Source organism: Plectropomus leopardus, chromosome 3 (assembly GCF_008729295.1).
Source record: "Plectropomus leopardus isolate mb chromosome 3, YSFRI_Pleo_2.0, whole genome shotgun sequence".
Classification (NCBI taxonomy): domain Eukaryota; kingdom Metazoa; phylum Chordata; class Actinopteri; order Perciformes; family Serranidae; genus Plectropomus; species Plectropomus leopardus.
In genome coordinates, this window is record NC_056465.1 from 6,667,605 (window position 1) to 6,694,226 (window position 26,622).

At 39.5% G+C, this 26,622-nt stretch overlaps 1 protein-coding gene across 1 annotated transcript in view; it reads right to left on the bottom strand.

The window, feature by feature from the left end:
- The window catches only part of exoc2 (exocyst complex component 2), a 59,867-nt gene that overhangs the window by 28,892 nt on the left and 4,353 nt on the right, over positions 1-26,622 (bottom strand). Inside the window, exons 2-7 of the mRNA XM_042483072.1 lie at positions 17,849-18,006; positions 15,621-15,797; positions 12,688-12,814; positions 9,493-9,606; positions 8,127-8,251; positions 1,378-1,458 (exon numbers count right to left, since the gene is read on the bottom strand). Of these exons, the coding sequence (XP_042339006.1) occupies positions 1,378-1,458; positions 8,127-8,251; positions 9,493-9,606; positions 12,688-12,814; positions 15,621-15,797; positions 17,849-17,966 (742 nt within the window). The 5' untranslated portion in view covers positions 17,967-18,006. The remainder of the gene's footprint in view (positions 1-1,377; positions 1,459-8,126; positions 8,252-9,492; positions 9,607-12,687; positions 12,815-15,620; positions 15,798-17,848; positions 18,007-26,622) is intronic.

A 26,622-nucleotide genomic window follows, 5' to 3' on the forward strand; every position in this document is an offset into this window, starting at 1 on the left:
TTATTTATTCTAGACTCCGGGAAAAGGACCTGCTTATTGACCCTCCATTAGACCAGTCACATTATCATGTATGAGACGAGAGGGTGGGAACACAGGATCTGCTGAGAGATCGGTTTGTTAAAAAGAGGAAGATCTACAAAGGGGACTGGACATACACAGTGTATATGTGATCGGTTGATGGACGGCATACTAGTGAGTGATAAGTTTGGCAGCACAGAGCATCAGACTGTCTCGCCTCATAATCATTTTGACCCTTTGGCTCTTTGAGTTTTATTTGAACATGTCAAAATAAGCCCAAGGACATACTGTAAAAATAACCAGTCAAAGTAATCTGCAGGGAGACAGACAACCAAAAAGGGCTCTTTCATTACCCTTACCTAAGACATATAAAACAATGTATAAGACAATTAAATTATTATTACATTTAAGACCAATTTATACAATTACCAAAAAAGTACCAACATGATTTACTTAAGGTTTGGGAATTTTTTCCCCGTATTTTTATTGTACCATAAAACGTGACATATTTGGTCCAGAGCTACGACATATATGCGAATTCTGTCAGGAGATCTGTTGCTGGCAACCCTGGTGCTGGCATTGGAGAAGCAGGTGGAAGCGTGGCTAAGATTACTGCAGATCATAACTGGGAAATACACTGTATTTGTTGTCTATGACTGGTGTCACAAAAAATTGGTTAAATAGCCATTTTTTGTTGATATTGCACCTTCCCATGTAATCTAGGGTACAGTGACATCTAGATTGTAGATAGTAGATCCTCTCAAAGGAGCATCCTGGCCAAAACATATGTTCTTGGTTCTAATATCCAGATATGCAATGTCCGAAATTCATAAAATAGGTAAATGTTTGGAAAACAGTAATTTAAATTGTCATGTTGATGTTTTAGAAATAAAGGAGCCAAAAGGGTGCAGGATTTGAAGGGGCTTGGATTAAAACATATCTTTGTAAGAGTTTTCGGAAGAGTTGCTGAAAATGAACTTATATAGTAAATCAAGCCATTATAAAGGGTGGACACAGTGTGATTGTCAACAGAATAACTTAGATTATATCCAATTATATCTATAGATTTAGTTACTTTTATTCAATGTGTATTTATCAATGAGAAAAGTCAGCTCCTTAGCTGTTACACAACGGAAGAGATTGTAGAAATCAGCTCTACATCTAGATTTAAATCTGACTTCGCAAATCATCTTGGGATACAATACACATATAATTATCATCTACTATCATGCATTAAATGTCTCATGACATGGGGCCTTTAAATGCTAGCAGGATGTACTTTGGTCCCAAAAACTGAACCTGTGCATTTGCAAAACACAGTTTCTCTTAGGGTTGGACTCTCAGTGAAAAGATGCTTACTGTTGAGGATGTTTTCTAGTCGTTGGGTCATCGATCCCTCCACTCGCTCTGTACCATCAGACTCCAGCCTCTGGTGGATCGCTGCAATACAAAAGTAAGTACTGTAAAGAACTGTAATGGACAAAATACAGGAAAATGAACTGATACAAATACAGAAAAACAATAATTGTGAGCATGAATGTTGAGGTAGGAAGAAATGTGGAAAACAGTTCTCAACACTCTAGAGGAACCTACGTGCTATCCCCTGAGACAGGAACATTTTCAATTTCAGGAACCGAAGGTAAAACAATAAACAGGCCCTACCCCAGTGATAGATGGAAGATAACCTCGCCGGTTCTCCGCCCACAGATGCTGCTATTGAACTCACCCACCCCCCTTGGGCCTGTTCCCACGCAACAGAGGACCTGACCTCGTCCCAGCGGTGACTGTACCGGATCAATTCACCTTACCAAAGCCATTAACAGCACAGTTTTTCTGGTCTTGGGACATTTGGAGCCCTTTGACCTGGAGGTAATGTGAATCTAAAATGTTTCAACTCTCTGAAAAATAACATTTGGGAGAGCAGAGGTCTGCATGCCAAAAATGACTGTTGCTTAAGGGGTGGGGACTCTCTGATGGTTTGTAGCCATCACTTAGCATGAAGAGCTTGACGCGGGAGAGGGAATTCGAAAAGAGGGGAGAAAACAGAGAGAGAAAAAGAGGCAGAGCTGGTGGTGTGGCTATCCCAGTGAATAAATAAATGGTGTGCAGTAGTGGGCAGCTGGGTGCTGAGAGCTGCAGTGTGGGTTTATTGACAGAGTGGAAGAGAGGTGGGGAAGGCTTAGGAGACCTTCTCATACATACTTGCGGAGCGATTCAAATATGCAACAGGCAGACATCTCAAGAATGAAGCTAAGAGACAGAAACATGGAAAAAAAGGATAACGATATTCTTATTTCTGTTCTCCCTGCCTTCTGTCTTCTCCCACAGTTGCTCCCCTACAAATACTTGCTGTTAGCAGAGCTCGGAGACAGCAGAGGGAGCGGGAGGCATAGTGGGGGGGTTCTGTAAATAAATATGTGGGTCCATTTCTGACAGACAGAAGCCTCAAGGCAGCAACTGAGGTATTCCTAAAGCACACTGTTCAAACATGCCATTGCCTAATCAGTACGGACAACGCTGGCCCTTGCGTGGACCTCTCGCTGCTCGTCGACCGGCAGAAAACCAGATTCAGGTTAGGACAAAGGCACGTAGACGTGGGAGTGTGTATACAGGAGAGCACAGGATTGATAGGGCTGGACACACAGGAAGACTAAGACACACACACTGCAGGTCTGCTTCACATCTCCGCACTCCCCCTCGCCCTGCTGCCAGCTGTGTGTCCTCCTGCATCTGTCACACACTGAAGGGCTGATGACGTCACAGCTAACCTAAACATCAGGTCAGAGTCCGGATAACACATGCAGCCAGGACCTGAGGAAGAGCCGCAGCTCCCGCTTCACTTCCTGGAAGCGTTGAGGAGGGGGAAGAAAATGAATAAGAATAAAAATACAGTGTCCCTGGATTCTAAAGCTGGAGATGTTTTGACTCCTGCCGGGGCTGGGGGCTCGGGGAATAGGCCCTGGGAATCTGGCATTTTTGGAACACGGTAGCCGTTCCGTTTCCTGCATCACTGGGAGACTTCCTGTTCACACAACAATGAAAAACCTCAAATTTCAACATTTTAGTAGAAACAACCCTAGACTCCCCTGACAGACTGTCAGTTAGTCAATCAGCCGGAGCCACTGTCCCCCAGAAGCATGGCTCAGTTTGGCACCAAACAGTCGCCAGTGCTCAAAACCTTCCATGTCTTTCACCAGTCTGTGGTGGTTCACATGGAGTGTTTACAGGACCACTTGTTTCCACACTGCAAACAAAAATCCCTTCTGCAAACAAGTAAAATATTATATAAAAACAAAATCTTCAAATGGGGTAAACAGAAACGACTTGATGAAATTTCTTGAAACTACCATAAAAAAAAAATCACACCACGACTGTCTGACCTCTAAACTAGTAGGAACAACTTGATACCCTCAGAAATTGAATACATAGGTGCTTGAAATTACATTTTTTGATTTAATGCCCATGTGGCCTCACAACATACTTCCAACTTTCTACCATCAACAACAAGGCCACCTGGTAAAACAAGTTCACATCTGAAGGATCAAACCTGTGACTTCATGTGAACCCATATGACCCTGTGATTTTGAAGTTAAAATGTATACTTTAATGTACTTCAATAACATCAAAATTCCCCCTCAATGTCTTCTTATTTTTATGTTTACTTAAAAATGGTTGTACAATGAGACGTGCTTGAAATTTGGAAAGTTTTTCTTTTTTTAAAGGTTATTTTTTTGGCATTTTAGCCTATTATTAGACAGGACACATAAACAGTGTGAAAGGGGGAGAGAGAGTGGGGACGAAATGCAGCAAAAGGGCCTCGAGCAGGAGTTGAACCTGAGGCCGCTGCGGCAAGGACACTGCCTTTATTCATGGGGTGCCTGCTTTATCCACTCAGCCACTGATGCCCCGACTTTTGGAAATTTTAATTTTTTTTTTCTTGTGATCAGGGATGCACCAGTTAACTTTTTTCTTAATGATAATTCTGATAGTTCAACTGTGGATATCTAATGTTACAGATTCTCAGGCCCTGTCTACACATATACAGATGCTTTTATAACCAGATGTTTTCCTCTACATTTTGGCCTCTTGTCCACATGCAGAATTTTATCAAACTTGAGATTTTTAAAAAATGCTGTGAAGCGCAGACTTTTCAAAACTCCAGTTAGTGTGTTTCTGTAAGGACATGTAAACAGAGCCTTTGGGGAAATATTACATAATCTCCTCAATTCGCACATGCCTATTGCTGCTTTGTGTAGTGAGCATACCCTAGAAGCAACAACAACAATGACCGGCTAACAGTTTGAAAACATTTGGTAAGTTGTGCTTGGTCTAATTATTACTTTACACTTAAAGTTAGTATTTCTGCACCACTTCATGAATGAACGGAGGTGTTCGTCCATTTTTGTCTCACCTCAGCATCTGCAGTTTAAGTCAGATACATCTGACAGTTTTAGATCGGGCCTGGTCGAATCAGCAGACGGTGGGACAATTTCCAGAGGGGATTGTTGTTGATGAGGACTGGAGGGACACCTTTCAAATGTCCCAAGCATCACTTGTATGTTTTAGTGAGCTCCGTCGTCCTACACCAAGCGGAAATCGACAGTGATTAGATCACCAGTAGTTTTTTTTTTTAAAGTTACTGTCAGCCTGTACACTTTACTACCTTTATAACGAGAGAGGACTGCTGTAGACAGCTAACGCAGATGAGGGGCTTGGCTTCATTTTTTAATTCTAGCATGAAAAGAGATAATGTGTGGAACAAATTTCATGTGGACATAATAATCCTTTATAATGGGGGCGGAGGAGGAATAACTGTAAACAACTGTGCATGTGCAGACACAGCCTCAGTCCCATAACAATGGTAACTTTTTTTCCCAGATTTAGAATCTTTATACCACCTATCTTTTTTATTTACAGCAACATGAGGCCAGAAATTACTGCGGTGCTTAAAACTTAGTCAGCAGCTCAATGTGACTCAATAAACACAGCAGAAACACTGTATTTCACCCTTTCACTGACACCGGATTGGTCAGTCTGGGGAATAACTAATCTGCTTAGTAAGGTCAGTAGGCATACTACTCTGATGGTTGGGATGGAATCATTTGCTTCAATAAAAGTACATGCACAAACAGTATCATTTGGGTAAATACTTCTGCCAAAAGAATGGATGCCAATTTGAGTCCAGCTCATTCCTTATACCGTGCAAATCTTTTGAGGCCATGCAACTTGATCATACACTTGTGATCAGCCTTTGGAACCTCTTAGAATACAACCCTACCATAAAAAGCTGGCCAGAGCTCCCAGTCTTATTTCTCCATTTGCCAAAAGCCAACATTAGCCAACTGACCCACACAGCACTGTAATTAACAAGATTTGTGGTTTGCACATGCTAAAGTCTAAACTGAGTGCTTAAGCCCAGAGTTCATAGTTTATTAAAAAGAGACATGGGATTTTGTTTTGCTATTTCTGTTGTGGATGGTTAGCAATTCTGGAGGGCAATTAAGAAGCAATTAGTGGGGACAAGAAAGAGAAGGAGGGAGAGAAACCCCACGGGTATTGAAGTCAGAGTCCTGCTGTTTGCTCTAAATATTTTCTATACGCTTCATTTCTTTTCCCAGACACGATTTCTTCTTGTTTCAACCTTGCCGACAGCAGTACACTTGTTTCAAGAAAAAAAGTAACTGCAGACTTCTATTAAACTCATCAATAAAAATTACACATGCGAGCAGAAGTGAAAATATACAGGAGAGGAGACAAAAATGTCATGATGGTGATTGAGAGGGCTGGAAGCACTACAGCAGCTTCCAACACAGCAAATTCTGAACAAGGAGAACACACTAGCACCCTGTTAATTTCTTTTTTCTCACTGCTAATTTCTTTTAAATGTTCACAGCTACATCTCAGGTGAGGTTCATTTGGAATGACTAAGAACAACAGAGACCTGCCAAATGCAGCTGAAAGACAAAGAAAGGATTCACAGTTGCTAACTAGGCCTGGCAGTGAGCTGTTGCAGAGCTGTCTCGAGCTGGCCGGCTGCAAGCAGCATGTCGGCTGGTATGTCGGTTTGGCTGACCATGCGCAGTGTACAGAATATCTCCACTTGAGCTATCCATTCTGGGCTACCACTTCATTTTTTATGACTGAGAGCCAAATGTTGGCCGGGAAAGGATGTTGTAGTGCTGTAATGAGTCATGGTGAGAAGGAAAGAGCCAGGGTGTTTAAAAATGAATTTCTGAGTCAAATTGCTCAAGGTCTGAAAATGAGACAGTGTTTTTTTTTTGGAGATTACATTTGAAAATTGGGAGTTTTATGAAAGTCTAGGATAAAGTGAGCACCTGCTGTTACAGAGTGTTGTCGCTCCTTTATGATAATGTATTTTAGGATGTTTGTAGCCTTTTTTGCTGTTGAGCAAACAAGTTTGCTGATGTTCCTTTATAGTAGACCTGTTACACTTAGTCAGAATTACCTAGCCAACTACTAGAGCTTCAAATGGCTCCTGGACATTATTTTTAGCTGCCACGAGGTAAATTAACTCAGGACAAGAGAAAATTAGGGAACATTATAGAAAATGTTAGGGTCAAACAGGATGCGCTGCAAAATACTAAAACAATTGTCTAGCCCTCTTGCAAAAATGTTTTTCTTTTTAACAATTTACTGTATATATTTTGATAAATTCAACTGCAAAATTTAGAGCGTATGAGTCTGGTGGACACAGTTCTCAACGTGGGGGTGGCCGAGCCGACGGCTAGCAGCTAACGCTACTAACTCCATGAACTGAGATACATGTACACATAGCCAGACTGTCTACCCCAATAACGAACAGAGAAGCTCGGATTACAACACACACACACACACACACACACACACACACACACACACACACACACACACACACACACACACACACACACACACACACACACACACACACACACACACACACACACACACACACACACACACACACACACACAGAGGCAGTGTGACTTCACTCTCTCTTTACATAACTCCCCTATATCTTTACATAACAAATACTGGTTTACTGCTATATTAATGCTCTGAATGTCACGTACAGAGCCTTTACTTTATTAAATTAAATATACTCTATTTGCCAACCCTGTTTAATTTGAAGTTTTCAGAATTAAAAGAACAGGTTTTCCAAAACAATTGGCATCTTATAATTGTCTTTTACTCAAGTCAACATAGTGAATCCCATCCTGTCACACAGCTCATAGAGCATCATTATGGCCTCTTGGTTCACAGGTCACTTGGGTCCGTCCATAGTGTACTGCTTCCTCCTTCTGTGGACACTGTACATTTCCCATTGGGGCAGTGGGCACACAGTAGGCACGCTCAGTCTCAACGTGAGAATGACTGCGCATTGTTCCCATTGGTCATATTGGGTCTGTTATCAGCACTATCAGTCCTAATACTCTGGCCTGCATTGTGTTGGGCTGCTCCGTTTATTTAGATTCAGCCACTAACAATGAAAACATTGCCTCTCTCCCAACCGGGACACAAACATACGGAAAGCAATAATAATAATGATGGAGGCAGAAAAGTGTACATATAAATAGTAAGGGGAAGTAACTGAGTGGCCATGGCGGGAGGAGAGAGTAAACAGACAAAAGTATGAATGATGAAGCGAACAATTGATTTGAAGTACCTGGCAGAGCGACAGCAGTCAGTCAGTCTCTGCTACCTTGAAATCTTTTTGCCATCTGAAGGTTAATTTAGCCGAGTGTGTGTGTTTGTGTGTGTGTATCCACTTCCAGGCTCTCGGGAGACTCATGTGAGACTGTGTGACAGGTGAGAGCTGATCTCATTTTGATGAAGGTGAATTAGCTGTGTTGTGGTTGGCTGGTGCAACTGTAGTACGAAGTGGAGGGTTTTCACACAGCGTCCAAATGAGGCTCTTTAATCAACCGCTGCTAAACCGCATGTGGAGGGGAAAAAAATCCAGAGACACGCACACTTGCACACTTTCCAAAAAATCAAAAGCTCTTTTCTGAGCAGAGTAGAAGAGTGATGATTTGGAAGTTTGTGTATTAACTGTAGGCCATTTGGTGCAATTCCATAGCACACAGAAATGTGTTAATCCCTCTCACCTGCCAGAGCGTCCTGGGCCTCAAAAAACGTACTGAGGCCTCCTTTCACGTACGCCAGACTCCCCTCATTCTTCTTAGTAGCCTGCTTCTTCAAATTATTGGCCGCAATCTTCAACTGCTCAAAACTGAGGAAACAAAAACAAAATGGTTATGCCATTACATTGGATCTGCAACTTGAGATTACTGCCATTAATTGCATTACTTGTCTAGTTAACTGATTAGCTGTTTAGTCTATAAAATGCCACAATTCTCAAAAACAGCACATGATAAGAACCCAAGATGACTTCTTCAAATTGCTCCAATTTACAATGTTAAACAGAGAAAAGCAGCAAATCATATTTAGAAAGTTAGAAATGACAAATGTTTGTCATATTTACTTGATTTCAATAATGGGTTATTAAGACACATAACAACTTATACACAACAACGTATAAATAACTAATTTAGATACACTTTTTCATTTATTTTTTCTCATCAAATAGTCAACCAGTAAGACACATGTCAATATATATGTTTTACTTCAAAGATTATACACAAGCATATATCTCAGGAACACATCACACACATTTGTTTGGCCAATTTGAGTACGTGTGTGCGTCTGTGTGAGCGTCTCGAGTGAGGCTTCCTCCGCAGGAAGAAACAGTCACCCAGCGAGCTCCAAACAGAGGCCCCTGGTCATGCTGGATCCTGGGGGTCTGGGTTACTGGAAGGCTAAGCAGGGGGGGAGGAAGCCAGGAGAGTCCAAAATAACTCTCCCCTACCCTGACATGACAGTCAACCAGGCCCTGGGCTTTTGGGTCAGCCAGTTGCCTCATTTATGTACTAAACTCCTCTCTGAAGGACTAAATGACCATGTGAAGATTCAGCCAAAATACTATAACCTCACATGGAACCTCACAAAACCAAGTCATACATTTTATTTATTTATTAAATTTTCCTGTTTGACTAATCACCTAATTCTATTGGACAATGATCCTCTGTTCGGCTTGGTGCGGGAACCGAAGGTAATGTCTCTTTTGCAAAATACATTGATATACCTGCAACAGTTCTCACCTGCCAGCAAGGAATAATATTGGAGCAAACCGCTAGGAGATGCCAGCACAGTGATCAGGACATGCAAGTCTCCCACTATAGTTCATTTTCACATCCAACCAAGCCACAGAGAATTAATCCTAGACCTAAGTTTTGCCTGTGTAGCATCGTGTGAGCCTCCTGTCGCTTGTATTTCATGTTGAGTTACTTCAGTTGAGGTTCTGTCAGATTGAACTGCTTTATGGACAGCTTGGGTGGAAAAAACGGGAGAAAAATTTTTCATTAGCAGTTATGAGGGATGGTACCTTGAGATTAGTCATAACAAAGGACCTACCTGGAGCCTGTGTGGTTTTCTATGAGGTACAAGGTGGCAGAGAAGTTCTCACTGGTGAAGTCTCCACTCATTCCTGGAAATGTCAGTTCCAGGTCTTTCTGTGGGATTTTGCCCCTGGGAGAAGACAAATGAATAAAGATGTATGCACAAGAGAGGCAGGACATGAAAAACTCTACTGTATTAAAATACTGTACATTGTATGTATAGGATTTAAACAGTATAAATATACTAAGGATCAAATTGTGCAGTACACACTGTAATGACACTTAAACAGAGAAAAAAGAAATGTATAACTTAGCCTATTAATAAGAAATTATGAGTCAGATGAGTTTGGCAAAATAATTGTTTAAATTGTTGGATCATTATTTTTATGTGATGTTGGGGTCAGTTACACCAGCAGGGGGCAGTGTGCAGCCAGAAAGTACCCCAGGCTGGGCGAGCTTGGCGTGGGAAGTGCAGTGTGTGACGCCTGGGTGCCCCTGGAGGACCCAGCACTCATTAGGGAAGCTTGATCTCTACTAATGACCCGTGGCCTACACAAACCAAACCCCCACCACCACCACCACCACCACCCACTCTGCAGTTACACACACATATGTAGAAATCCAACACACGGCAGTACAGTATTAAGGTCTGAGAAACAGAAAAGCTATACACTTGGTGAGTATGCACACACGAACACATGTACAGAAAACCAGAAGCACTTAGTAAGTGCGATCGCACATGCTCAGTCATATATATGACATAATATTATTTTTGCTGAGTTGTTGCAATGCTTAAATGACTATATCACAACAGAATGAAAGCTTATGTGGACATACAATATTTTGGCAATAGAATACTTTAGGCAGAGATGTTGCAATGATTAAGATGGGAGACTGGGAGTGAAAACATCAGAGTTAAGAGTTTTACATTGTGAGTGAGTGTTTCTGTGGAAAATACAGGACAACACAAGAAGCTACAGGGTGTCACTTTCTTTATGATCCTCACTGCTTTTAGTTTAGCTTAGGAGACACAAAATCAACATAGTCATTTAAGACAATCAGATATAAACAGTGTGCAACTATTATGCTTTCTAATCTTATATTTGATGTTTATCTGAGTAATTTTTCTATACCTTCAATAACTGTATTAGACTGAAGGTAATTGAAGGTAGCTGAAGGTACTCTTCAGCCACCTAATGTTTTACACTTGCCTCTGTAAGCGACAGAACTTCAAGACACACAGATGTGTTCAATTTGCAAAAGACACCAAGTGGAAGGGCGCACAGCTTTATGCTACTAAAGCTCATCAGTTCAGGACATATGAGGTGCTATACTATATTTAAGCATTACAGCCCTGACAGGGACTGTGGTATGTGTACCAAAATGTCAAAATATTGGTAGCCATGCTAACCATGTATTCATAAATGCATAGCTCAGTTTATAAGGTAAATCCTTATTCAAGGTCTTAGTAACTCATTTCGTTGAGCTTCTTAGAACCAAAGAACTTGAAAGCATTGGGCATTGTCAGTGTTTTTAAATCAGATGGAACACTTTTCTTTAATCTCTTTGAGATATATATATGATAATTTTAATTTTTATTTATTGTATGAATGTTTTAATTCTCATGTTAAGTACTGTAAAATTCTGCTGCCTCTTGACCAGGTCGCTTTTGAAAAAGAGATTTTATGTCTCAATAAGCTTTACCTGGTTAAATAAAGGTTAAATAAAAAAAAAATAAAAATAAAATTTTGTGTTTCACCTCAGTGGGCTGCACTGTTAAAACGTATGGACTGTCTTAGCTAGAAAAGCCTTTAGTTATGTATAAGGAAACATCTAGGGTGCTATCTAGTCACACATCAATTAACAATATAAACTCTACAGAAACTGCAGCTTTGTCTGTAACAAGCAATACAAAGAACTTATTTGCAGAGCTCGGTACAAGTTGGTTATACTGTTTATATTTGTTTTATCCTCCATAATGTTTATATACATGGAGAAATATATATGTATTTCACAATAAGTGTGCATGGAATTAAGAGCATGTGAAACATTCAATTATGCTATCATTTGGCATTATTTTGTAAAATGTTATTTACTCATGAGAATCATGCCAGTTTTACACTGTTGGTTAATGGAGGTTTGTGACTGTTGTCACTCACTGACATAGCTGAATGAGTGGAGCCTACACATTATATCTTCAATTTGTACCATGAATTAGACAGCATTTCAATCTAAGTGTCAGGTCAGATATGTTGTCCATATTATCCCCCCTCACATAAAGCAGGTCATATATGTGTGTATTTGCAGTAAGATAGTATAGTCAGTTGGTTCAATCAGCTGCTCAAGTAGTTACACTCTGAGGTTAATGTAGAAATACATAGTAAAAACTAAACCTTACATTTTCTACAGTGACTTTTGAATCTCCATCTATGAAATCAAATGCTTACATTACATCTAGGCCAAGTATGATGTTACAAACAGCTGGTGAAAACATCTTCAGCCGAATTACCATCCTGTGACATCACCATACAAAGATGCACACAAGAGTGATGCTGTTCTGCTTAGAAAAACAGCTCCTCAGATCATATGTTTTAAGGAGTATATCATTCTAAAACTGTCTGCATCAGATCAACACAAACTGTTTTGGCACACAAATTACAGTTTGTTCATATATTACTGTCAAAGAGAATTGTGACGACTTTTTATTCTGGATGTTTAACGCAACCCTGGGAGATGAGTGAATGGTACAGCCTGTTTATGGGGGTCTTGTCTCAGGCCACGAGCGGTCACTTGCCCCCGGCCCCTCTTAACCAAACAAACACTAACCCAGAAAAGCCAGAACCTGACAACACAAACTATATATTACAACCTCTGCACTCCCTGCCAGGCGCGTGGGAGGCAGCACCACGCTGCCCGCTCCGAGGCTGTACACAAACATGTGTGTGGGACGCAGTCTCAGTTCTTTCCAAATCCCTTTCTATCGCCGTCCTCTCTGCTTTATACACAATTATTCTGTTTCCACTCCCTGTGAGCAGCGGTTAGAGGCTGTTCAGCCATCGCTGTGTTGGCATAATATTTCAAACGCCTGCATATGGGGAGAGTTTGTTTCTGTTTAGGGATGTAAACCATGACTCAATGACTAGAGCGTGTGTGTTTATGGCGGTGTGATTGTGCCGAGCGACTCTTGTGTGCGTGTGTGCTCAGTCTTTACTTGTCTATCTCGATGCCCAGTGGATTGCTGGGGCGCAGGGAGAGGGGGGAGATGCCTTTGTTGCGGTCTGTCCTCATGTCGTAGTAGTTCATCTCATCCACCCACACGGCAGACTGGTCCAGGATACCTGCAGGACAGGGCAGGACAGGAGAGGTTTGACACATGTCAATGAGCTCAAAAACACAACCCAGATGTGCACTCACACACTCACACACACTGTATATCTTCTAACTCTGAGAATACACGCTTTGCATTTAGGAAAACCTGCAAATAAGTAAAACAAGCAATTTGAGGAACATTTTCACCAATCTGACAACACATACAAGGTATAAAGAAAAGTGCAGCAGTCTGTTAGGGGCAGCAGAAGGACTGTACATGCGATGTACTTGCATTGAAGGAATGGTGTAAATAAAAAAAAAAAATGATCGCAAAAAAGAATAGTGCAGTAAATGAAGAAATGCTTCAAGTAATAAATAAAAATAGAAGTTTCAACACAAGTCATTAGTAAACGGCTAAGGCTGTGTGTATAGCCAGTATGTCCAGTAATATTGGAATTATTTAATCTGATTTTTAAAACTAAAATAAACATTTTTAGCTCATTCTCCAACATTATTGACATGTGGCTGGTTTCAGCACACCACAAGACTGGGTGTGTTCATCAGTTTATTTTATTTTTTACATTTTTTTAAGGCTATTCATTTTTTTGGGCTTTCTGCCTTTGTTTTTATTTCTTGAACAGCTATAGCGTGAAAGTGGGAGAGATAGGGGATGACATGCAGCAAAGGGCCAAGGTTAAAATCAATCTTGCTGCTGCTTGCTGCTTGTACATGGGGTGCCTGCTCTACCAGGTGAGCTACAGAGCACCCCATTTTATTTTACTTTATTTGATATGAATTTATTTGCAGGTTTTTTCAGTGTTATGTATCTGTTGCAACGGTGGTAACGAAGAGATTTTTTTAATGTCCATTTGAATGTGTTTTTTTAGTCAAAGAGCATGAAGCTGTCTTGCCCTCCTCTGTTGCTTTTCTAGAGGGTTTCGGTTCTCCCATTTATTTCTTTACTGATGAGATTTTTTGTGAAGCATTTTCCGAATTTGAATCAAGGTTGTAAGCAGCAAGGGTTTTAATACAGATTGTAAAGCCCTCTGTGACATTAGTCATTTGGGACTAGGGCTGGGAAATAAAATAATAAAGATATAATTTTCCCTGATAGAAATTTAACAAATGTATAGATATAATTAAAAACTTTTTAAAAACTGTTATATATTTTCTCATCCTTGCACATGACTTCTGTCTGAGTCACGTCAAATAGATTTTCTTTGGCAAAGAATAATCCAAGATACTTTACGGTGTCATCAAAGTCAGACTTTTGTTATTGTTTGATTAGGAAACTGCAGAAATTGCTCATGGGAGACTCTTGCCTGGCAGGCTTTCTGCCAGAAGGAAACACATGGAAAAAATCAATTAATTTTAACCCCAACTATGACTTTTTTCCCTAACCTTAACCAAGAAATTCTGTTCTGGGTGAAAGCTTTATCAACAAACTTCTCCCAACAGCGCAGACATTACATGCAGTGCGTTTAAACTTATACTGACCAAAAGGTAAAACAAAACAAAACTGTCCATAAAAAAGGGTTGAAATGCTGCTGACCAGAATTAATATTACTTTCTCTATTTCTGATTCAAACTCTACTTTAGATTTATGAAACGCTCCACTGTTTGGCAAATGTTTGTCATACTCTGTCTAAATAAGTGACATATTAAACAACAATTACCCTTAAAGTTTCTTCAGATTTCACTCAGGTGAAAAACTCATTTGCCATTTATTGTGATAAATATCAATATTAACTATTCTGATGTTTTGTTGTGATAACATTTTGGGGCCATATTGCCCAGCCCTTTTTGGGACAATGGTAATTTTTTTAGAGTTCTCACTGGACTGAAAAAATTACAACAGAAACCAAACCACATGAGTTCAAGCCCGAATCCTGCCTGTCCAACATCATCACAGAAAACACTGAGCTTGAGCTCAAACAAGCCTGACCCCCCCAAAAAGCATTAGTCGGCTTCTAACGCACAGGATACACAGGCTGTGTGGCTGCGTGAGCCAAGAGTGTCTGTGGCAGAAAATAGACCACCTCGGGGATCACCAGCTCGCTGCACAGAGGAGCTCCCTGCCCTGGCCGTGAGGAGGGACAGAGAGCCCACGGAGCCTGGCTACGCTCACGCTCTTTCTCTCTCTCTTTGCCTGCCTGCAGAGCCAGAAGGAGAGGGAGCTGCTGTCTTCTCAATCAATACATAATACCTAAAACATACTGTATGTTGATAAAATATGTTGGATTTGCATTTTAAATAAATAAAAATTAAGGAGTAAGCGCTCATTATTTAATATTATTTATTTACTCATTCATTTATGTTTAAAAAGATTTTTTTTCCCCACAACCCGAGCCCAATCCCACCTGGCCTATTGGCGCATATTTTAGGCCCCAACCTGGCCCAACCCATTGGGCTTCTCCGGACCCATTGGGACCCATTGGGTTCAGGTTGAGGTTGAGAACTAGTCATTTTGGGCTACATAAATGCAACTTGTCAATTTTTGACAGACAATGTATCAGCAGCTGTTTTAACAATCAATCTATGTGGGTTTCACCGTTTATCAAAACTCAATTCAAGGATTTGCTGCTTCTCCTGTTTTGAACTGGTCGGAAAAAAATATGGAGATGTCACCTTAGGTTCTTGGAACTCTTGACATGCACTTTTCATTATTTTCTGAGATTTTACAGACTAAACAGTTAACCTATTAATAATAAATAAATAAAGACAGGTTAATCCCTATTGTAAATAATCATTAGCCACAGCCCTAGTTTCAGTTTTTTCCTACTCTTATTGTCCAAGTGAGTGAATAAAACAGATATGTAGTCTTGGGAGTCTTACCAATCCTCTCGGGCCGGAGCAGTTTGAATGAGACTGTGGAGGTGCCGAGACCTCCAGACTTGGTGGTGACGATGATCTCTCCCTTGTCGTCTTTGGCAGGACCCACGCGGCACACTATCTTGCTGGCTGACATCCATTCGGCTGTCAGCAGGCAGTTGTGGCCGCAGATCGACAGACCTGAAACGGAAGAGAGAGGGGAAAAGGTGAAAAGGGTGAGAGATACAGCCAGACTGTGACAGCACAAATAAACAGCATGTAGTACCAACACACACACACACACACACACACACACACACACACACAGAAAAATCTACAACAAGAGGAGCTCACTCAGACAGAATTGACTTCGATCAGCAGGTTTAGTCAAACTGTCACCAGGGGGTCAGAGTTCAAGTTGGGGTCAGGATGGGTGTGGGTGGCCGTGACCTTCCTTCCTCTCACTCAGCTCCTTTAAGCTAACGTGTGTCACTTCAGTGCTAAGTGGCCCATTACAGGCACAATGTGCACTCTGCGCCTACATCTGTCGTCCTCTTTCTAAACCCTCTTGAAAACTATTTGGACACTAGAAGACAGACGCAGGGATTACTTTGACAGTTCCAGCCGAGGGGATTCAGAAAGCTTCACGTGTGTTTAATCTAACATCATAAAAGCCTGTGAAAGCTGATTAACAAATAGCCCATAAAACCGTGAATAATATGCCAATTAGAGCCCCATTTCCTGCCTCTGTTCTGCACTGGCCACTTTGTTTGAAAACATAAGCACTCGCACACATTTGTGCATATCTAATTGTCTAATTCCAGGCCCCAGGGACATTCATGGTCAGAAATAGACCTGTATCATTGGCCAGAGCACAGTTCTCCAAGCATGGAGCCGTGTGTGAGTCCTCTGGACCGTGGCCCCCCTTCTCCTCACCTCCGCTCAAACCAAAGAAGCAGGGTAGGGGAGGAATTGGCGAACAGGAGGGAAAATATCGGCACAGAAAAAGTGTGACGCTCAAACACATAATGAGAACAAGATGGAGGGAGTCCATCTGTGTGGCTCTTAGAAATCATGAAAAAAGACAACAACAATAACAACTCTATTTTCACATGAATGCATGTTGATAAGCTCTTGAGTTTCTCAAACTAGGCATACAGTGATCTAAATATTTAAAGAAACTAAAGTTTTGTGTGCCGTAGAAAGTGTTGGCAGAATTGTCATGGAAGAAGCAAAATTGAAGAACATGACAGTAAATATCTCAATATTTTATTTGGTTGGAAGTAGTTTTTGTCAAGTTAGTTTTCTCTGCTAAATTTGCTGGGGGATTTCTTTTTAGCTTTAAAATTTAAAGAACTCTTCAAATTTAATAATTTGACATGCAAAAAATTGACAAAGGATGCATTTAAAATTATAACTGCACAATGAAATGATAAAAAAATCTTTACATATTTAAAATGAGGAACCAACCTGAATCAATACAGATAATAAACATTTTAAACATTTAATTTTACAACTAGTTCAAATTAACCTTTAGTTATAGCTACATATAAAAATATGTCATTTTTTAAAAAAAAAATCTCTTTTACTTTTTTTTAAAACTGAACTCATTAAATTGTCATGAAAGTAAAAACCTAAATAGTGGAAAAGTGATGAAATTCTAATTCTTGAGGGGGGAAAGAATCAGGCGTCCTGTCCACTTACGTATCATATAAACAAAAACAAACTTAACACCAGCCTGTTTAAAAAAGGGGCCGCTGTGGTTTGTTGATGGATAAGTTAATAAAATCAGTTAATATGACTCGAGTTTCAAAATACCCTACATACCAGAGCAGAAATTAAATGACAAAAATAAAGCAGCTATAATTACTCTGCATTAGTATCCCACTTTTTTAACATAAGTGACTACCACAGAGATATAAACAATAAAAGTCACCATCTAAGAATTATCATTTATGATAAAACAAATAAACGTTAATTATATAATGTGATGACATTTTATATATCCATTTGCTGATCTTAAAATATCTATAAACTGTATATTTATCTTGATATATTCATTTATATTATTACATATATATTTTATTAAGGTAGAAAAAATCTAGGAAAAAAAATGATTTCCCCATGAAATTCAATATTGCTGAACAGAAATGAATTAACAAGAAAATTAAACAAACATAAAAGCTACAACATTTTACCAAGACAGAGTTGCGTGTGCTGTTATTCAAGTGGTTATAAATGCATTACTGTACCGATGAGGTCGGCTGGGCCCGTGCCCAGGTTCTCTCCACGGATGGTGACTTTGGTCCAAGCCGCACCCTCCTTGGGCGAGATGCCCGTGACCAGCGGGGGCTGACGGGCACGAGACATGGTGGCCTGAGGCAGATGGGAACACCGGCTCGATCAACACCTGGGCATTGAAAAAGACAGGCAGATGGAGGCATACATAAGAGGACATGGGGAGTGACAGAAAACTAAAATAAAACTTCACACATTAACAGTTTGGGTAACACATAAATAAATAGCTGTGTCTATATGCAGAAAATGAATCAAGGGTATTAATAATCAGTTAATTGTTTAAATGATTTATTTAGTATAACTGTGTTGGGTGAAGGCTGAAGTCATAGTTTTCAAACGGCTACGCAAAACCCTTACACCCAACTGTGCTAGAAGTGTCTACAGTTTAAAAATACCCATCAGGTTTTTTTAAAAAAGGATAAAAAATATCTTTATGTTGAAATGGAAGCATAGCTTGTAAACACTTACCCTCTCCTAAAAATCAATACAGTAAATTTTTAGCTGCTTTTACTGAATTACTAGGCAGTCACATATTTGGATTTTTTAAGCTGACTGGGGACAGAAAAATCTAAGCAGCATTTGGCTGGCAGCGAGTGTTAATTTCCCACCCTGTAGGTCTCCAAACAATGTATGCATTGCAGCAGTTATCTCTCAGATAATAGGAAAAATAGAGAAGGGGGCCAAGAATGAAGGACCGGACAGAGTGCAGGGAGGAAAGGAAGAATGTAAACCTCACAGCGAAGGATAAATAAACCTGGCCTCCCCAATCATTCCACATAAGCCCGCACAATACAGTACAGATTATGGTACCAACGAAAGGAGCACCCATGCAAATCAGTTCATGTTGGGGCTGAGCAAAGGAAGAGAGGGAAAGATTCCAAATGCAAAAATGAAAGGATGTATTTCAGCAGCACAGATGTTTGCTAATAAATTACTGCCAGGTCTGAAAAAGGCTGACCAATCTAGACTCTCTGAAGCAGCTTGAGCGAGGCTTCCGCCCTTTTGCTCCGCAGCCAAAACACGTTCTCCACAAACAATGCAGGAGTTCACACGGACCGGACCTGCAGCGAGTTGATGGTGGTAACTCTTTGTGGAGTTATATGGTCACTAATTAGGTAAAGACGTACAACTGAGGTGCAAGGAGACTTTCAAAGGGCCAACAGGGGCGTTAATATCAAAGGAAATCAAAACTGACAGAGCACGACATTGATTAGTCTACTTGTTAGGAAGATTTCCTGTTAAAAAAAAGAAATTGAGTTTTAACCCCTGCAGCAGCCTGTGCAAGGATTAAGAGGGCTGCAATTTATGATTATAATTATGTATTAAGCCAACATTTTTTGAAATGTATAATTAGATTACTCTAAAAATGGCAGGAAAATCATCTTAAATTTGCTAACTTGGTGAGGCAAGCAGTCTAAAACTAACATATTCAAGTTTACAGTGATATAAGACAAAGAAAAGCAGACAATGATTGGCATTTAGGCTTGATAAACAACTTTATCAATAATGCTTTCTGGATCCCGAGACCTCATGGAGTCACCTGATATGCAAACACTATCACATTATAATAAAAAAAAAGAAATTGTTTTACAGTTCAAGTTGTTTTAAATCTTTAAAAGTTCATTTTTACAAAGTTTCAGTTAAAAAAAAAAAAAAACATGCTTAAAAACCCTGTTTGCTTGAATTTGTTTTGACGAATGATTAATTGTTGTTGTTTCTCATCTGTGAGGATTTTCTGCTTTCTATTTCGTTTGAGTATTCTTGGCCTTTGAGTCATTGATTGTAAGACATTTGGAGACGTCATCTTAGACTGAGGGACATCTATCACCGTTTTAACATTTTATTAATCGAATGAACCCAGTTATTCCTGTTGCCATATCTCACTGGTGCTTCATTCTAATATTCTAGTTTTATAACTTTGTAAATCACTTTGTCCCTCATGATTTCATATCATTGTATTTTGTTTCTCTTTAGTACTTTTATTAATTAACAATGTATAGGGGTCCTGGGGAACCCCATTCAAAAGCACTCAGTTCTGACTATGCAGGTTAATCGATGGAGATATTCAGTGACCTCATGTTTGCCATGGGTCCCTAATTTTAAGTACCACACATTATCAGGGAGACTAGTGGCACTCTGTGAGTCATTTTGAAAGAGACAGACAGTTTTTCTCATGTGATCTGTCAACTATTCTAAATACTGCCCTTTTTAGATAATGTTCAGTCAACAAACTGTAAATATCCCAAAATAATAACAATCAATTTTATTTGGATGATATTAATTACATAACTAATAACATTTGAAGTAAAAATAAATTAACATTTTAGTATGATGGATGCTTCTTACAGTTGTATATTCTTTGGGTCCAGTTTGGCCCAATCAGTATTCATCAGTATGTTAAATATGTTGGCAGGATGAGGGTTAATCAAGCCATTCTGTAATCAATAATGAAAAGAACTGTTAGCTGCAAATTTAATGCATGGCTGCACTTTAATGCAACTTGGCAATCAGCAATGTTGCAAGCATAGCAAAGCCTTCTAATTTTAGGCTGCAGTGCCATACATATTTATATAAATATGTATGGCACTGCAGCATTATATATATATATATATATATATATACACAAACACAATAATCTAATTAGACATAGTGAGTTCAAATAAACATCAGATCAGTGGCAGCATATTTTGCCTCACATTTAGTTGCCACTTCATTGTGTACACCTATTCAACTTAATGCAACCTGTACATAAAATAGTGTGGAGGTCATATATAGTGATGGTTTTTCACTGGACTGCAATATACTTGCATATGAATAAATATTTTCAATTGTCTTCCCCTGTCATGTATGCAAATGGGGGATAAAAGAAAGTTTGAAAACATCTTTGAATATAATGCAGTGTGGTACACAAACACCTTCAGCTATGAACTCAGTAATAAACATGCAATTTTATTTACACGATTTCAACAATACCCCTAAAAACTGTTCTAATAAAGATAAAATTTATGGCAGAGCTTCTGTCTTGAATTGCAATAGATTGTACATGTGCACCTATTAAGTATATGTAGCCCCATTAGTGGTCATTGTAGAGTGAAATGCTCTTTCATGTTCGTGAAAATACTCCCCTGTATTTTAAAAGTATCCAATCGCAAAGACATTACCTTCATTTTAAATAGTCTGGGTCACAAAAATAACATAAAACTGTATATTTATAATAATTAGTTAAGAGACTAATCATGTCAGTGCTTATCATATGAAAATCTTACAAATTGGAAAACACACGCAAACTAGATACGAAAGACAACAACCAAACACCCCCCCCAAAAAAACAAGCCATAAATCGACATCAAATACTTTAGGTTAGAGACAATTTTACCCAAATGTTTTTTGCAACATAAAACATGACATGGTGATTTTGTGTTGCTCACTGCCTTCATTCCTGCAGAGTTTGAGAACCTGTTTGCATGAAATACACAGAACCTTCCATGCACTGCCTTATACCAGTTTTAGCTTTGCAGCAAAATCTTGGTTAAATAGCCATTTTTGGTCATTTGCACTTTCCCGTGTTGTTTAGTGTACAGTGACAACGCATTAGCAGACGCTGGATCCTCTGCTCTGAGCAGAACGGTTGGCAACAAAATATGAGTGCTGCTAGTTCCACGATCCTGATCTGCGAGATGTTAAATCAAGAGGAATTTAGTTTATTATTTTTATATAACAGTTTACCAGTTATTTGGAGATTATACAATGCCACATAAAAAAACAAAGAAAGAATATCACAACATTTAACTTCCCATATCTTTGCAATTTTAGGACTTTTGAAAAATTGATTTAGACATTTTAATACCAATTCAGACCTTTTTTAGAGAGAAGAATTCAATGCCTATTAAGACTTTTTAACGATGTGTGGGAATCCTGTCCTTAAAACTTAAGTCCCACCAGCTCACACTTCATCACTTGCTGAGTATTAGGCTCACAGCACAAAGTAAATATGACAAGTTTTCAGACTACAGACTTAACACCTCAGAATGTCAATACGTATGGCACAAAAAAAAAGACAGAGGCATAAAAACCTACAGTGGGACAGCAGCACATGAATTGACCTGGAAACCTCCAGGAGTATGAACCTTTCTGGGAAACTTTTTTTGCCACAGCCCCCCACCCCAATTGCCCTGACATCCAGGAGTTAACGAGAGAACTCCAACGGGATTTACCTCATGTTGTTGCTGCTGCCCTGCGCTTGTCAGAGGAAATGGAGGGACTATGGATCTGACATGGAAAAGATAAGAGGTTAACAGGTCTAAAACAAGAGCCTGGTATATCCTTCATCAATCCCATATGTTTAGAGTGGGAGCGGCGAAGGGGCAGAGGACTGGGATCCCTACTTTGTACAATTGTGATTCTGCTTCCAGGAGTGTTTCTAGATTACCCCTCCACACCCTCCCCCCCACCTTGGAAATACACGTGCACAAACACACAGATAGCCTGCCCACACACACACACACACACACACACACACACACTGGGCAGAATGACAGCTCAGCTAGGTTGCGTGCGAGGGGCCCGAGCTGGTGTTGTGTGGTCTGTGTGTATGCGTGTGTGTGTGTGTGTGTGTGTGTGTGTGTGTTCGTGTGTGTGTGGTCTGGGTGTGTGGTCTCTGGCGCGGGCCTGGGGAGAGCCTGCTGACGGCTGGGATGAGAAAAGAGCCGCTGTGTTTACTTTACTCTGGGGGCTGTGCATGGACACGGGAACACTGCCCAGACCCCTCTCTATAACACCAGTGCGCACACACACACAAACACACACGCAACAAGTCACGCAGAAACTCAGTGGACTCTTGCACAAGTCTCATGTCACACACCACCACAAATACCCTGTAAACTAGGCAATAGAAACTAGAACTTTATACAGATCGGGGACATGAATTTTCCCTTAGAGTAGCATGAAGAGGAAAACAAAAGAAAAGTTTTCTGAAGCTCCAGCTGGAAACTTATGAGGTAGACAGCATTTTCCACAAGAGGGAATAAAGTATTAGCCTCCAGGGGGCATCAGAGGATCCCCATAAGATTATACCCAACTGTCTTCCAACATGTGTCAAGTAATGTCATACTGTGAAAGCTAAATTTAATCAATGACAACACACAACCAGATTTAGCCCTTTTTCTCTCGCTCGATTCCCTTCCAACCATGATGCTGTTAGCCCCCAGCCCCAACCCCAACCTCTCTCTCTGGTAATAGGGCTAAAAAGGCAGGTTTGTTTTCCTTGGAGGCTGACTTACAAACAACAGGGTTGGCTCTAATCTGTGTGGTAGCAGTGGAAGTCTGAGGCTTGGGATCTTCTTGCAGCGCTGCTAACGAGTGACAACCCTTCCTTGGCCTTGTGCTCGAATACGCAGACACAAAGGAAAGACTTTTCATTAAAGTTCTAAACAAATCTTTTTGTCACATGAAACCATTTAATTTTAAAATGCCACACGCAGTACACTCCAGAAATGCTGTGCTCAGTGGTCTGGGCTAGATGGCAGCAATGGATTTCTTTTTCATAGAAAAGTACAGTTAAAAAATATTTGCTAGTGTCATGATGGTGTCGTATAGACACCAAGACTTTCAGATTAGAACTTGCGGATGATATTGCGCTGCTATTGGGGTTATTACAGGGTTTGGAGAGAAACTGGCAGCACGTATCAGAAAAGGCTTCTAAAGAGGAAAATCATTTCATAATCACACATATGTTTTTGGCTTATAAAATTAATTACACTTGTTATATTAACTATGGGTGGGGAAAAATAGATACTGCATAGTATAATGATATTTCTATGCAATATTGTATGGATACAGAACCGCCAAGAATATATTTTTTATTTTATTTTATTGATTATTAATATTGCAAATACAAATAGAATTTTTGGTAGCCTACTATAGAATAATAAAACAATTGCTTTCCTTTGTCCTAGTGGACAAAGGAAAGCAATCTATGTTGCTGTTATAAAAATGACTAAAATGAGATGAACAGATTGAAAATTTTATCTTAACTGATAAAAACAGATGTTTGGAAAGTTTTTTCTAATTTTGCAATTGAAAAAAAGGCAATAAATCGCAATATATAGCGATAAATCTAATTGCAATACTCAGCACATCACAACTTTTTCAAATCACAATAATGTTGAGTTAAAGTACGCTCTGGTGCATCAAATCAAGTGTTCCCTATTCACTGGCAAATTGTCAAACCTACGACACAAGTTTGTTTCAAGCACACTGTGATTAACTGGCCTGCAGGGAAGATCATTTACAGTTAAAAAATAAACTACATTTTTCACACAGGATCTAATAATTTTTAATTGGTTGTACATCTGGAAGAATAGCATCTTTCAGTATTTGCTGCTCCCCAAAATAAAACAGCAAGTAAAGATTTACTTTCATGGTTGAAATCATGATAGTAATAATAAAATGTTTATTATTAAATTGCATCACAATAAGGCAAATTAATTAGAAATTACTGTAATTTATGTTGAACGGCATTAACTGTGTGTCACTGTTAACAGGTACATAAGTCAAAAGTCTTTACAAATGTAATGCAGGATGCTTGAAATCATTCATTTGGACAACAGAATTTTGCAAAAACAATAATCTTATAAAAAACATACTAAACGCTGATTAACATGAACACAATTATGTAACATATAATGTAGAATTAAGATAATTTGTTACTTTGTTAATAAACAAATGATGAATCTTAGAAAAAAAGTATAAACATCATTATATTTTCAAGTCATTTGTCAGACATTTGCTGATTTCTACAAATGAACTACTCTAATTTGAAAATTTGGGGGTATAAAACAGTTTCACAGACAACTCAAGACGTGAAAACAAAATATAATTTTTTACTATTGTCTGACATTTTTGCACTAATTAATTAATTGATATAATAATATTCAATAGAAAAACAATAATATTTCTAAGTTGCAGATCTAAAATAATCACTTAATCTTAGCTAAGACTGAAGCCACATAAATACCATTACAGGGTTGCATGAAATGCACAACAAAAAAAGTGTGTGATTATTTTGCAATTGTAGTATGAATTAAAAAAAATAAATAAATATAAAAATAAAATAAAATAAGTAAGAAATGATGATGTTGTTACTGGATGCTGTACCAAACAAGTATGTTCTATTATGTCTGGAAAATAATTTGTAGGCTGGGGCATCTTTATTGCATCACAACGATTCATTTGTAATAGTATTTTGTGACACATTTTAATTTTATCAAAAAATTGCAGCTCCTGCAATTTTGATATTGCACTTAGCCATATTGCGATTTAGATAATATTTGGTTTCACTTGAAATAATTCTGGTTCACTGAGGAGCATTGTTGTACATCACGTACCTTCATTATTTAACCTATTCCTGTCTGTCTTAACTGTGTGCTACTAGAAACAGGGAAGAAGGTATACTAAAGGCAAGTCTAGAAGAATCTTAGTAATTCTCCTGATAATGCCCCCAACTTTATTACCAGGGGTTTAAACATAAACCAAAAGTCCTCCAACCATTGATTATCTTTTTATTTCCACAACTTCAAACCCTGCAGAACCACGGGAATCTATTTATCTGATCCAAGACATCAACACACCAATGCCACACTACTATCTAATGAATAAGGCATTTATACCTTAGATCATTTGCGTCTCTGAGCTCAAAGGTGACTCACATATGGTAGTGATTGGCAAGTGTGTGTGTGTGTGTGTGTGTGTGTGTGTGTGTGTATGTGTAAGAGAGAGTGTGATGGGTTTAGGGGGCACAAAGGGACCCATTTAGACAGCTCATCACCCTCACCCCCTCCGTCTCACATCAGAGCAGCTAACTGACTATGCCGGCGGCTCAGAAACTCCCCCTCCCCTCACACTAACACCATTTCACTCTGTGCTCCCCAACATTACACAAACACCAGATTCCATCAAAGATCCCCCTCCCGACTCCTCTGAATGGACAGAGCGGGCCAAACATCACCCAGCCTGAGATGACTGGTCTGATCACAGAGGCTGGGCACAGCTCCGAACAATCCTCCACAGTGTTCGCTCACACCCAGGCCACCACATGCCTCTAAGATGTGGAGAGGGCAACGTAGCCAAATTAACCATAATATGTGTCTACTGTATCGTATTTCAAATAAATGGATCGTATTTACATGTAATGTGCAGGTTCTGTATGAAAACAGATGCTGCGACCACTGTCCAGTCCTCATTCTTCCACAATGAGTCAGCAACTCCTGGGCGTGCAGGCTGTCCCTGCACTCACAGAGAGTCTTTCGTGACAGAGAAGGAGGACAGAGTGATCAGATGTGTGCCTCTGGTTCACTATCCGACCATCATCCCATGTCTGCCCACAAGCTTTGTTATCTTTAGGGCTGTCTGTTTGTTTGTTTGTCAGTCTCAAGTGCTTCTCAGAGTTAGGCCTGATGAAGTGAAGTCCCCAATTTCCCATATAAAAATCCTGGAACAATAAACAGAAATATGAAGTGTAGGCCTGCAAATGCAGGAAGATGTTTTCAGAGGATTAAGAGACTGGAGACAGGCGGCTTTGCCCAATGACATGGCGGGATGGAGAGATTTGAACCTTCATGAGCCGGGCTACAAGCTTTGCATAAAAAACTCCAGCGTGAGAACCATCCTCTTCACCCTGACATCAAGAATTATGCAAACACTGCAGCTCACAATAAAAATCAAACCTTTA